This window comes from Sparus aurata, chromosome 22 (genome assembly GCF_900880675.1).
Source record: "Sparus aurata chromosome 22, fSpaAur1.1, whole genome shotgun sequence".
Classification (NCBI taxonomy): Eukaryota; Metazoa; Chordata; class Actinopteri; order Spariformes; family Sparidae; genus Sparus; species Sparus aurata.
This window is the reverse complement of record NC_044208.1, coordinates 26,246,374-26,260,841: the sequence shown is the minus strand read 5'-3', so window position 1 is coordinate 26,260,841 and position 14,468 is coordinate 26,246,374. Positions and strand designations below refer to the sequence as shown.

At 45.4% G+C, this 14,468-nt stretch overlaps 1 protein-coding gene across 21 annotated transcripts in view; it reads right to left on the bottom strand.

The window, feature by feature from the left end:
- Positions 1 to 14,468, bottom strand: part of runx2b (RUNX family transcription factor 2b) — a 123,127-nt gene that overhangs the window by 14,659 nt on the left and 94,000 nt on the right. For 20 of the 21 annotated variants that reach the window (XM_030406162.1, XM_030406158.1, XM_030406179.1 and 17 more), the window contains 3 exons: positions 7,505 to 7,767; positions 5,882 to 6,038; positions 3,810 to 3,914 (listed from right to left, as the gene is read on the bottom strand). In XM_030406162.1, coding sequence (XP_030262022.1) covers positions 3,810 to 3,914; positions 5,882 to 6,038; positions 7,505 to 7,767 — 525 coding nt within the window. Of the gene's footprint in view, positions 1 to 3,809; positions 3,915 to 5,881; positions 6,039 to 7,504; positions 7,784 to 14,468 lie in introns of those variants that run through there. The other variant, XM_030406180.1, reaches the window with a different exon arrangement.

Here is a 14,468-nt window from a genome sequence, read left to right as displayed (position 1 = left end):
TCTTCGTCTGTCCTGGAGAAAGTAATCCATTTCTTTAATTTCATTCCATTTCCACTACTGTAACTTATTTCCTTCGTGTTTAGGGGTTCTATCTCTCGATTTTTAGTTGTTCCAAAGGAACAAGGACCTTAACAAATTAAAAAATGTGCGTTCGAGGCAAAATTACATCTCTGCCCGATAACACATCTGTCAACTTCTCAACGTCTATATAAGTAACTGGAGGCGATCATAATTCCTTGCCATCTATCAGGTTATCTTCTATTGTCATTTCCTATTTAACTTTATTTTTTCGCCTTTAGTGTGTATACTAATGTATCAATGAAGAGATTTGCGTGTTCCTCTGTGAAGCACCTTGTAGCTTGTTTGGAAAAACGCTATCCTATCATCACGACAGCTCTGAGTGTGAATGTATACAGAAGCAGATCTGCCACAGTGCTGTTCGTATGTGTGTGAGCATGAGCGTGTGTGTGTGTCGCAGGAATAGTTTGGCTTGGCAGCACAGGTCTCCTGAACCACTAATATTGTCTGCAGGCCTGTAAGTAACCAGGGCCTCCTCACCAGACTTGTTAACACCCTGACCAAAATCGAACCAAAACACGACCCTGTCCCCAAGCCCAGAACCCCCCCAAGACCCGGCGGCTTCGAAACACCAGAGAGCAGAGACAGTCCTGACCGCTAACCTCCACCACTGACACACCAACACACACACGCAGTTATGCACAATAACCACCCGAATATGCCACAGCAAGACACAGTATGTGTGACGCCACAATGGTTTTTGTCACCTCCTGTGTTTGTCTGTCATCAATTAAGTATAATGAGAACAGTGGGTTTGGACAGAAAGCCTGTGTGTTATATTGCGTTATTACGACTCGGCTATTATCACTCAGGAAGTTTGTCTCAGCTGGCCGCAGCCACCGTCAGGAGCAGCTGAAAGGAGACAGAACCACCTATAAAAGCATATTGGTTTAAACAACCACTCCCTGTCTATTAGCTCAAAATGACATTTAATGAGGTCTATTAGCTCTGCTGCAAATCAGCACTGTGGCTACACTAGACTAATGACGCCAATAACACACACACTCTCTCTCTGCAAAACACGTCACGTGAGCGAGCCTATACAGACGCAGGCGCTAGACGACAGACGTACATGCATTTACAATCATATCTACACGCGCGGGCAGACGTGCCTACACACATGAACACATGCATGAACGGGCGCACACTTGCTGAGCTGTTGGTACAGTGGCAAACCGCAGAGCAACCAAGAGCTGTCAAGCGATTAAGCACAATGCGAGCCGCAGAAACCGAGTTAGCCTCCCGCTAATAACACAGTGGCCAGAGGGACCTGACTAACCACTTACCATACCCAAACACACACACACACACACACACACACACACACACACACACACCCACACACACATTGTAACCCTCTGAGGAAAATCATACCACAGATCTTTAAACTAGGCCTCGCTGATACTCGTCACTCTGACCACGCAATTAATTAGCAAAATCTGAGTGCCACAGATCAGAGATACGAGCCCTGTTTATTCACGGGTGGTCCAACTTGAACTCCCCCTCATATTAGATGAGGAACCGCTGGGGAAATGACATCCCTCAGGAAGACTCATATGGCTACCATAAGGCCCATCAAACACGCCGACACAAAACGTCCTTCCTGAGACACCCACAACCAGGCGAGTCATTAACAGGGAGCACAAACTGTGATGACATCGGGGAAAAAGTGTGAAAGAAATATCAATAAAATCACCGAGAATGGTTATTATTGTTAGCTTTTACCAGCCCATGTTGAAATCAAGTGTTATTGTCAGCTTCGTTTCTAGAAGTGACTCTGTGTTTTTGCAGAGACGGGCCACAGAGTGCCAGTGTGTGTCAGGCTTAAGACAGCCCCCTGTTCTTTCTCCGTATGTCTCCGTGTGGACCCCTCCCTGTAGGGGCCCGCTGTACCACAGGCCTCCTAATTACCCACTCGTTTAACACAAAATAGAGCTGTAATGGCCGACAAAGCCCCCCACCTCCATGTGTCAATGAAGCGTTCACAGATAGAATCACGGTTTTGGAGACAGCCGGAGCTCTGAGCCCAGAGTCGCTCCGTGCTGAAAACCTGGAGGAGGGGAGGCGCGGTTGAGAGGGCACATGTGTGTTTTGCCACCCTCCGACCTCAGCTTAATGACCCCTGAGAGGGAGACGTGTTCTGGCTGTAGTCTTTGGGTAAATTACACCGGTGCTGCAATTCTGACCACTTAACAGCAAAGTAAAGAAGTTCAGGGGGTTACGTATGATGACATACTCTTTATTGCTTAAATTGCTGTCCTGAGACTGAAGTTGTAACAAGCAGAGTTGAACTTTAAAACTGTGTCTCAGACCACAAATTGGTGTAAGACAAAGGGAATAATAATACAGGAAAGTGTTAAGTTTCTACACGACGCCAGAATCCCCTCACCTGAGATCAGGTAGCTCTGCTTTTGTGCAGTTAAGCGGACTCAATCTCACATGTGCCCAGCGTTTCCAGGAAGGCTTCCTGGACGCAAATCTCGGACTGCAGCTTTGTTGAGACCAAACCGGGGCTTTTCTAAACAAATTCTCCCCCGAGTCCCATCTGCTCGCCACCAAATAACAGGACTTGTTTGAAAGTCATCTGACGGGGGACAGCAGATGCACAGGAAATGCTTTTGATCAAACAAGATGGCTCGGGAGCAAGGAGGGATGGAAGGGGAGAAAAAAGTGGGTGTGATCGCGAGTACATGTGCGTTTTGACGACAAGCATGTGCCTTTGTTTTAGGGTGCGTGTTGATGAACGCTGAATGTTGAGAGGCGTTTTTTGGCACCACCAGCAGGTTTCCTACAACGGAGACTGATGGTGGTAGTAATCCTACTGTCTCCCGGCTCCTCTGTGTCTCTGCGCGCCCTGGTGCCATATGTGACGGGGCAGGCGGGCGGGCGGGTTGTTTGTGATGTGATATTGTTCATTGAGACGCCGTGAGATGAGAATATGTTTTTTTTATGAATAGGGAGGAGGGATGGGGAAACAGCTGCATGCCAGACCAGTTGGCACTGACGGCTATAGTAAAGTTTTTTTTTTTTCTCCTCAGTTGTTTTTATATGGCCCATTAAAAGGAGCTGATGCTAGCACTCTGCTACCCAGTGTGCCCTCTCAGGAATATTCTGCCTCACTCTTTTTTTTTTTATTTCTCTTCTCTCTCTCGAACTGTCACATGGGACGCTGAGCTGCTTTCTGAGAAGTCATTTTAATTAAAGGCCTGTTGATTGCTAATTAACACATTGAGAACTTTTTCCAGTAAAACTTTGTTTTGTTGTTAATTAACTTGTTTTATTAGAGCGTCACCATTTTTAGCTGGGCATTAGCTGCACACCCACAGCTCAGTTAAAGGGGCACTCCACTGATTTTGAAGTGTAGTTTCCTTGTATTCAAGTAAAATGTCTTCTGTGACGGGAGCTTTTGAAAGCTCTTTCATTATCTCAGCTCGTGGCTGTGTAATATCTATTAAGATCTGGAGGTTTTAATGAAGTGGGCATTTCAGAGGCCTGGGAGTTACTGATGAAAGACGCTATTGAGCTGCATTATGGGAAATGTAGGATCCAGTGTTTTTGAATTTAAGGGAGCTTAGGCACTAAAATACAGGGTAGTTTTTCTCCATCCCTGTTTCTACTGAATCCCCCCACATTTTGAGCACAACACAACATCCCTGGAGAGATTCTTCTTAAAACAAAATAAAGGTTGTAGTATGTTTTTCTGTACTGTATGTGCGTGCCTTTGTACTCACTCCTGGGCTCACGTGGTCCATCCACGGTGACCTTTATGGCTCGGTGGTAAGTGGCCACTTGTGGTGGGTTGGTGAATACTGTGATTGTCAGCGTGAAGCTCTTGCCTGTGGTGACATCAAACAACATCAAATGACACACACATCTGAAAAGACAATGCCCTGCATTCATCGCTAAACCATCCCCAAGTCACAAGTGTGGTTGTCATCACATAATGGCCAATACAAACTGGGAAAAATCGACTTAGAGTAACGTCAGACGGAGTGGTGTTTGAGAGGCTCTATTTAGGATCCTTGGCAGAGTTTAAATGGGAGATTGACTGGAGGAGCCAGTATCTTGTTATCCAGACTTTCTCCCTGTCTAACGCAGTGTGAGTGGGCGAGAGGCATTTTAATAGTCACTTCCTCTCTCGATAATCCCCAGCAGTTGCTGCCTTGGGGTTGAGTGTGCTAGTGTGTGCGCGTATGCTCCGATGTGCATCCACAAGGAATGTTATGAATCAGAGTGCAACAGCCAAGTCAGCATAAGCACAAACGCTGGAGGCACGCAGACGCGTCGTGTTACCATGGCTACACACAGGAAACAGGAAGTCGGGGGGGGGGGGGGGCAGGCAGGTTTGCTGTAGCGACTCATCTGAGCAGCTGTCCATTCAGTCGCGACCAGCTCCACGTGCGTGTCCTCGCCTCCTCCCCTCCACTGCCCCACACTCTACTTCACTGTAAACATGCCTCCCAGGAAGTGATGGGATGATTGTGGGAGACAGCGGATCACAGGTGCAACAGGTGATCCACAGAACTGAGATAAGCTGCATGTGGGTGAACCAGATAAAGTGGGACACTGAGTGCGTCACGTCTCTGCTTCCTTGCCATCATCACTCCTGTCACCCGTTACCTGCGGTCTACTCCCGAGGCAATCCCGCACACTACCACACAATTAACTCTAAAGATGTTATCACACGTATCCGATTACTCTCTGAATCTCCCGTCCTGTTCATCTTTGCTGTCATCGTACTGTGGCGCCATCTTTGTCCGTCTCCGTTGGCTCCCCCCCCCCCCTCCCCGCCTCTCTGTGCATGACATTTAGCAATCTAACATCCTATCGGTTGTACTTATCTCTGTCATTGCCCGGTATTCATTTCAGACACCTCGTAGTCTGATCTCCCCTGGCTCCTATGTCACTTCCTGTGACTAGATTCTGTGTCACAGCGAAGGGGACACACGCATGGTCCCCGTGGCAACAGGTACAGCCAGCGCGCCTCCTCCTCTCTCTACACTCTGTTGCCCCTCACCCCTCCTGTTCATCTGCCTCCTCCCTTTTTTGGACAGCTACGGCCGGGAAGGAAACTGTGGAGGAGTGGCGAAGCTGCTGACACCCCTTATCACCATCAAACTTAACAAAAGCGACCGGTTTTTGTCAGACTTGTTGAAACTACATGTCACTAAGAAAATATTTCCAGCGAGGGTGAGCTTGGGCGAGAGCTGCCAAATTTCAAATCGTAAATAAGATGATTCAGTGACAAGACGGTTGGTGATGCAAAACAATGCCTGTACAACACCAAAAATTCAGGGAATGTTCTTTGATTGAATAGGAGTGCACTTCTGCCTCGCTGCCTGGGGAAATGTGTGATCAGCCAGGAGGCTGTAGCACCACCCAACAGGCTGATAAACCTGAACGGAGCAGGGTAATTTCAGGTCAACATTATGGTTAGGGAGAAAACGAACACTTTGTTATGCAGCTGATGTTGGGCTGACGCTCATCTTTCACCAAACCATTGTTTATTCAACCAAAGGGCAGAGATTCCAAAGTAGGAAGTGGTGGGTTTAACAAGCGTTTCTGTCAAAGATAAGAAAAATAAATTAAAGCCCCTCATTTTAAAGCAAAAAGAGCGGATGCAACATGATTCTCCACTCAGACTTCAGGAGACTCGCGATGGGATTTGAGCCCCGAGTTCGGGATCATTATGTGGTCGCCACGATGGGAATGTGACCACTAATCCACACCACTGAACCTAATAGCTCCCACTGAGTTGTAAGCAGTGTACAGTGAGTCGGGCACGTCGCGTTTCAGGCCTCACCTCTGCCGCTGCGGCCCACGAAGCGAAGGTCGTTGAAACGAGCTACCTGGTTCTTCATCACACCTGAGGCGTTCCGCAGCTCGGCGGAGTAGTTCTCGTCGTTGCCCGCCATAACTGTGACAACGGTCCCATCAGGTATGTCTCCCAGGGCAACCACCTGTCAGGAGCACAAAGGTCAAAGGGCAGAAAGTTAGGAACTATTAGGGACAAGGTTTAAAGGGATTACATGTTTTTTTAAACTCCCCCGTTCTGTGACTCAAAATTGGTAAAATATTGACTGCATCCACAACATGTTTGCGGTTAAAGAAAATAAGAAAAACTATTGGAGCTCAAAATTTAATGGAGGAATTGCTTCAGTTTAAAAAGTCACAAATCTGATTAGCTCAAACCTCAACTTCATTGTCAGTTTCAGTGATAGAAGATGTCGTCTCGCTGATGTGACAGACTTGTTTTACGTCGTGTTGATAAATGGAATTTAATTTCACATCGCTTCTCAAGCGCAGCCTCTAAAACAAAAGCGGCGCGGCCTCGTGTTATCATTTAGATTCCTGGAGAGAGATAAAAGGAGCATGAGTCGGCCTACAGGGCAGCAATAATTACAGAGCCGTAGTAATAAGAACGGTTGAATAACACATATATTTTAAAATGTGTCACACTTGATTTGGAGCTATGGCTGCAGCTACAAATTTCCACTTTGGTGCGTCTTTGATCCGTCCTTTAAATAATATGTGTCAAGTAATTAATAGGGCCTTTCCGTTGAATTATCATGGGAGCAAAAAAAAAAAAAAATAAATTGTCAAGGCTTCAAAAATGCCTGAGGAGGCCTGAAACGTATAAACAATTAGTCTCTGCGGCATTAAGACAGATCTCTTTGTGTTTGCTTTTCTGCTCATTAAAAGTTCAGTTAAACTCAACATGTGAAGACAAATGACAGTAATTTAGTATAATCATCAGGATAGTGGTTAAAATAGGGCTATAATTATTAAAATTATTTCCTAATATAGAAAACTGTCATTAATCACCATGGAAACAAAGCTTTAATTGTGGAGAGATTTTTAAATGAGCCACAAATATATTTTACTACATAAAATGATTGTTGGTAATATACAACATGAAGCTGTTGTTTGTTTACAAAGTGTGAAAAGAAAAAACAATATCTAAATATATTTTACCAACTTTTTTTTCCCTGGCCCTTTAAATCGTTCCTTCTCGATGCTTCTTCCTTCTTCGGAAAATTAATTATCTGAATTTAATTTGTTTGTGACGTGACATTAAAAACTTCCGGATCCCACCCCAGCTCCCATACTCAACATGACTGATATTTTGTTGTTGTTGTTATTGTCATTTTTAAAAACAACACAAAACAACACATCTTTACAGAAACTGTGATAAAAGCAGGCGACTCCAAGCAAAAATGGGTCGTGAGGGCAGAGAACAAACACAACACAACACTGCAGACACTGTGACACTAACTGTCCACAGATCGTGTTTGTAAAGAAAAATCAGGTGTTTACTCTTTTATAGAAATATCATTTTAACTCCATTTAGCGGTTGCAGTGAACACCGACTCACACAGGGCTTCCCTCTTCTCCTCCAGCAGCTCATCACTGAGACGGGACTCACCTTAAAGGCGACAGGCAGCGTCTTGTTGCACCGCCAGTGGGAGGGCAGGACCGAGCACAGAAAGTTGGGGCTGTCGGTCCGGACCAGCTCGGCCGGGTGGTCGGCGATGATCTCGGCCATGCTGCGGTTTTCGTGGGGACGCAGTCTTGGCACCGCCGCCGCTGCGTCCGGCTGCCCGGCTGGAGAGCTCACATCGTTCATCTTCCCTGGGACCGGCTGGAGGCTATTGGACGGCGGACTGAACCTCCGACTGGCGCTGGGATCTACGGGAATTCGCATCACAACAGCGTGGATTATCAAAAAAGGCACCAAATGCTCCCCAGCTCCTCTTTTTCTTTTCTCTCTCACACAACTCGGGGAGAAAAAGTCGGGAGTGTGCGGCGCTGCTCGCTGAACCTCAGCGCGTCTGCCAATGGAAAACTTTGTGAGCGCACACCGCGTTTTCAAAACCCTCTCCACTGCTAACTTCAGTGGGCGCCTTCAAACGACAGAAAATATACTTCTCCGGCAAGAAAAACAAGCCTTGAAAACGTGATGATGTTTTAAATGACAAGCTCTCTCTTTTTTTTTTTCTTTCTTTCAGAGTGCTCGGGGGAAGCGTCCGTGCGCCATAACGCAGGCGTAGTTGCTCGTGCGCGGATATAAATAACATCAAATAAATGTCCGAGCGCGTAATAGGCTATACAATTACAAAAAAGCCGACCTAAAATAGAACAGCCGACCCAGATGCTCAAAAAAGTTTTTGTCTGTCTTCCTTTGGTGACAAGTCAAAGCGCTGCTGCTCCAGGTGCGTCATTGAAGTCTTTGTGCCAAACTGAAAGGCTCTCTGCGAACCCGCAGGCTATGTACACGCACAAAAGTTTTCAAAGTCAAAGGGACAAGCTTTAACAATACTTAACAGCGCTATTTATCACCCCGCGACGCCTGCAAATTCAACATATTTTTCCGCTCAGACCGCGCCGCAGGTTTTTGTGTACAGGGTTAAAAAGGTTGATGAAGTCTGTTAAAGAGAAAAAAAAAAAAAAAAAAAAAAAAATCGCCGGTGAGATGAAGGAGGCGGAAAATAGAATCCCGTTTTTGTAGCCGTAAATGTGGTTAGTGTTTGGAGGCCGGGGTTTCCCGTGCTCAGGCTTTTTGTGGTTTATATAGCTCGAGCGCCCAGCAATTATTGCGCTGATGCGACTCCAACACGTGGTGTCTGGAGTCAGATCCATTCCCTCTGCCATAATCTATCACGCCTATATAGACGAGCGGACAGGTCTCCGTGTAACGTCTATACCTTCATGACACACACATGGGGCCACGTTTCACGCCTTTCTCTCTGTCCCCCCCCCCCCCCCACCACCACCTCCCCTTGATTCTTTCGCAGTTCGCAGTGTTCACACACACAGCCTGCTGTACATACCGACGTGTGACCGCTCCCCCGGACCAGCGGCGCGCTCCTAGCTCCGGGGACGGTCATGTCCGGTCAGTAAACACGCGTCAAGTCCGTCAGCCCGCGCTGTAACGTTACCGCTGCGTCCTGACAGTATGGAAGAGTCGAGCCCCGGGTGAGAAGTGAGTTACAGTCCATGCGGCGGCAGTGAGTGAGTCACCGGAGAGCGGTGAGTCAGGTAGAGGCTCCGGCAGGAGTAGAGTTTCACTCGGTCGCAGGGGAGAGCTGTTGTGCAGGTGTACAGGTATTCTGCGTGACACGGGGCTGTAATTTATGTTCACGCACACATGTGGCTGTGTCCCGAAAACAGACGGCTCTTTGAGAGAAGTCAGTTACACCATGTGAGCTTTAATTTCACTGTCTGATGCGTCTCAAAGCTGCAATATTATCTTAAATCCAAAACATTTAAAAATACGAGCCCCTGGGTGCGTAATTACGCGCGGCTCCGTGACTATCCAGGACCATTCATATGCATAATTCAATGAGTCTGTGGTGGAATGTAATTAAGTACTTTTACTCAAGTGCTGACTTAGAGTATTTTGCTTTTGTTTTACTTTATACTTCAGTTTAATTACACCTCAGAGGGAAATGTTGCACATTTTCACTCCTCCACATTTATATGACATCTTCACTTTGGAGATTTCAAGCACCTGATGATCTTCAAAAATATATGTTGTATTAATCAGTAAAATGAGCTCTTTCTCCACCAATTTAACAGTAAAACATTTTACTCACACATTAAATCATAGGACAGAATCCTCCAATAATTTGTTAATATAATATATAATAGTATAAAACTCATGATGGCTATTTTTCTGCTTCTGTTCTGAGACATTTAGCACATTTGGCTGATTATATCTTATATCATGTCATATTTTCAATGCAGGACTTGATGTTGCTTATTATACGTAATTAAAGGATCTAAATACATGAAAAAAATAAAAATGCAAAAATGTTACATTTGAAAATCAAAGCAAGAAAAAAAAAATCCTATTTTACGACCAAATTTTATTTAAAAAATCATTAATCTGATCTTTACACCACCACATTATAAACTTCCCACTGTGAGAAAAAAAAATGTGCTCGTTTAAAAATGTTAGAATAATTGTATGCTTTTATTTTAAGTGCTGAGACGCCTCAGATTTTGGATGGGATGCTGCTTCCGAAGGCAGTTTGGTGAGGAAGGCCCTGCTTCGCCTGCCCCTCCTGTGTCTACTGTAGAGGGCATCATCTACCCTCTGTGAGCCTCCGTATCTCAGCCGGCTCTCATCAGCCCTCCCCACCCTCTGCCCTGATTACCCATCAGTCTCCCAATAAGCCTTTTTTGAGTGCCACATCACACAGCAGCATGTGTATTGCCACTCTGCGTTGCCTTTTTTTTTTTCCCGTCGCTCCCAAACAGGACTTTTTATTGCAGCGACTCTTAAAGACAAAGGCCTTTGATACTCTGGGCCTGTTTCAAAATAAAAAAAGGGACTACCAGGAGGCACAGCTGTCAGGTTATTTGGGTCTTTTGCAGCTTGTTTTCATGCTGTAAAGTTATACATTTTAAAATAAGATTTTCTGGATTGAGAGAATAAAGAAGTATTAAAGCACGGGTACTGAGAGTAACTTGAAATAACGTCTTGTGTTTCATAAGTATGTATGTACGTGGGTGTGCACACGCATATATGTCTTGTAGCGTGTGTGTGTGTGTGTGTGAGGATGTGGGAGGGATATATATATATCTAAAGTCTGAAAGCACTGACACGCATCTGGCACCTCGTCATGTGGACGGGGAGGAGGGGAAAAAAAAAAAAAAAAAAAAGAGTGATTGAGTTACACTTCCCCTCCGCGTGCCCCAAACGCCAGAAATATGGTTCACATTGTCCAACATTCTCAAAGATCAACTAACAATTCATGGATGGATAAATGTGAATAGTAGTAATTAAATCTGTAATAGTGATAAACATGGCCTTGCAGGAACCGTGGAGCCGGGCTATTCCGACAAGAGTCGAGTTTCAGCTCCGATAATATCACTTTTTCACCGCCGAATACATTTGGGGTAATGTGGAAAACATCCCTAATGTTGTAGTGGAATTTAATTTAGGAAATGTCAGGGATGAAATAATAACAAACGCTGACTCAATTTCATGCCATCAATTTAATTATTCTGAATGCATATATGTTTGAACTGGAGTTTAATGTCGGAGCTGCTTTCTTTCTTTCTTTCTTTCTTTCTTTTTTGGAGGGGTTTATTCATAAAAGACACATGAGTGGCTGCATTATTTAAATTTCACATCCCGATCTTATCCACACACTCCGCTTAACAGCCACGTTTTTTTGGGGCCAAGTAATCAGTCTTAATTTACAATTTTCTGCACTCTGTTATTGTCTCATCAGAGGGAGCGGCAGGAAGAGCCAGGCCCCAATCGTTGCCCCCCCCACCACCCCCACATCCCTCCACCCCGATGCAGTCGTGACTTAAACCCTGACAAGCTCGGCTCATCAAAGAGTGTTTGTCCCATCTGACTCCGCTTTGCCTCTCCGCTGTACGTCCAGCATCTGTCTTCCAGCTCCCTACAGGATACAGCCCGCGTTCATACACTAAAGGGCCTGCTGTCTGGCTCTCTGTCAGTCAGAGGTAGGGTGACCTCTGAGTTTCAAAAAAAAAAAAAAAATGTCGTTTTGATGTCCCGGAGATGTGAGGGAGACACCAGAGAAGGCGTTAATGTGCCAGAATACACTGTTCAATCAAAAAATACCACTTCCCCGCTTCAGTGTCCTGGATTAAACCCAGCCCAGAATTCAACTTTTGATTAAATGTGAATGCTGGAACCTAAAAGCAGTATTGGACTTTGCGGATATATGACCTACCCCACTCAGTATTAACAGACTTAATATTATGTAGTAATGAATCTAGCATAAAGCTGTTCAGTTCAGTTGCGGCTGCTGCTCGCCTGGTGCACAGCTGGATCGTCTCTCTCAGCTCTGGTATTATTCATCTACTGTGTTACACTGGCTTGGAGTCATTGCACAGTAGGAGAAGTCACTAACAGTGAGGAACCACAGTATACCACATTGAGCAGGATGTGCGTTTCATGATTTATGGTAATATTGTATTTCTGCCGCTCAGTTTCAATTATTTGTTTTCAATAAAAATCAAACTCAGCTGACACTCTCTGGCTAATTTTCCTGTCGAGATATCAAGCGCATAATAAAAAGTTTCTGTTCTCAATCCCACTTGGAATCCCGAAGACTGTGTGAACCGCTAATATGTACGCACACACGCTGTCTATAATGTTGACAGCGAGCTAACCATGCTCAACCCCTCTCTTCCCTTGTCTTGTCAACTTCTTCACATCTGTCTTCTGCTTTGACACAAACAAACGCGCTCGCATCCTCGCTATTAACTCGGGCTGAAACTAACGTTTGCAGCTCGTATCATCAGACGATTCGGCCTAACAGAGATATATCTGTATCGCCGTATACGTTGCCCTGTAGGTTAGAGATTAAAATGCACAAAAAGATGCTTGGGATGATTAAAAATGATCAAGGTTTATTGTTAAACTGTCACATATCTGGTTTATTTCGCATATCAGTTTCACAAGTGTTTATATCGATATCAGAGTGTTTTTATTACTTCACGAGAATATGTCGGCCACAAAAATCAACGATTAATTTAATTGTCAATCTGTCCTTTTTTTTAAATTATTGCTTTGCCTGCGAAAAGTCTGAGAATGGTGAAAAATGTCTGAGTTTCCCTAAACCAGGGTGACATCTTTAAATGTTTTTTTTTTCACATTCAGTTTACTGTCACAGCGGAGTAAAGAAACCAGAAAAAAATGACATTTAAGAGGCTGGAATCAGAGAATTTTGACTTTGACTGTCCTTCAAAAATAACTCAAACCGATTAAACAATTATTGAAATAGTTTCCGATCAATCTGATAATTGTAAATCAATGAACAGCTGTTGCTCCACTATTAACACCTCATTAGGAGAGACAATTGGACAAATAGGGCTTAAAGGTACATCAACAGCTTCATCTTACGGTTTAAGCGGGACACGCCTCGCTGTATGGGCTCATGTTCTTCCATATTTGACAATAACTACACATTTAACTCCTACATAAAGAAAAACAATAATAACACAAGAGAGCAACACTCTCCCTCTCCTTTACACAAGCATACACTCTCATCATTCAAGAGGAAAAGTACAGCCACTTAAGACTCAGGATTAGGGCTACATTTCACAGTGGTGCATTTTTCAAGACACTTAATTATAGCTTTCTAGAGGAGCGCTGTGACGAGGCCCAGGCTCTTTCAGCTCTAACGGGATGTTTCCATGTTTGGCAGGCCACCAGCCAGCCGGCACTGCCAGCTAACCAATCAACCAGCCCACCAGGCTGGGCAGCAAAGCGGCCAAAGATCCAGTCTACTAGCCAATCAACCAAACACGACCGGGGAGGGGGAGAACTGAGCCACAAAACTAGCCTGTTGGTCAGTTAGCCGGACTCGGGCTGGTTGCCGGCCAACGAGGCAGTCAATTAGTGAAGCAGCTAGCCAGCGGAGGAGGATGACGACGTGCAGAAACTTAACTCCTCCTGACCTCATCGACACAACCTCGCCGACTCACATCCACGCACTGATCCCAGATCACTTCTAAGCCTTTAATGACTGTTTGTCACCGAGCCCGTGACATCACCGTGAACTGTTAGGACGGGGACGGCACGTTCTGCGGTGTGTGCGTGCGCATGTTCCTGAGCAAACACTTTTCAACGAGTGCAGTCCAAGTTTCTCGTATTAGACTTTGAGGTGGCCGGAGTGGCTGAGCCTATAGAGTTTGATGCGCTCGAGTCTCAGCGAGAAAAAGCGAGATGCAGACGGAGTTTGTCTGAGATTTCACTCTGTTCTGGAAATGGCAGAGAGCAGCATGGAAAGAGATGGAGACACGGAGGGGGCGGCTGCTCACTGCTTGTGGCAGGAGGGTAGAGAAGGAGGGAGGGAGGGAGGGAAGGAGGGAGGGAGGGAGGGGGGTATAAAGACAATTTCCTCTCTGCTCTTATTGCTCTGACTGTCTGCCGCCTACCGCCTTCATGGAGGTCCCTAATTGAGATCACTTGTACTTAAAAATAGGAACAAAAAAGGAACCTCTGCGGGCTGGGAGATGGCGAGGAGAAAATAAAGCAGTAATATGTGACGAAGGCTGCCATTAAAGAGTCCCAATGATAGATCTGAGCGACTGGAGCTGAGAAACCCTTCTCCGTCTGCCAGGGAACCTTCAGATGTTGACGTGTCACACACCACCTGCTGTCACAGCGCTAGAACTGTGCATGTGTAAGACTATGTGTAGTTTGTGTGTGTGTGTGGCTCTTTGACGGGGTAGGGTGACAGTGCCCGGGGCTGAGGCCAGAAACATGGCATTTCAGTTTTTCCACTTTTCTATGGGTATGTGTGTATGTTACGGTTTGTCTTTACATAGCTGCAACAAAATATCTTTACAGTCATCGGGAATATTTTGGCCGGCCCGGCTCTGTGCAGCCTTTGTGT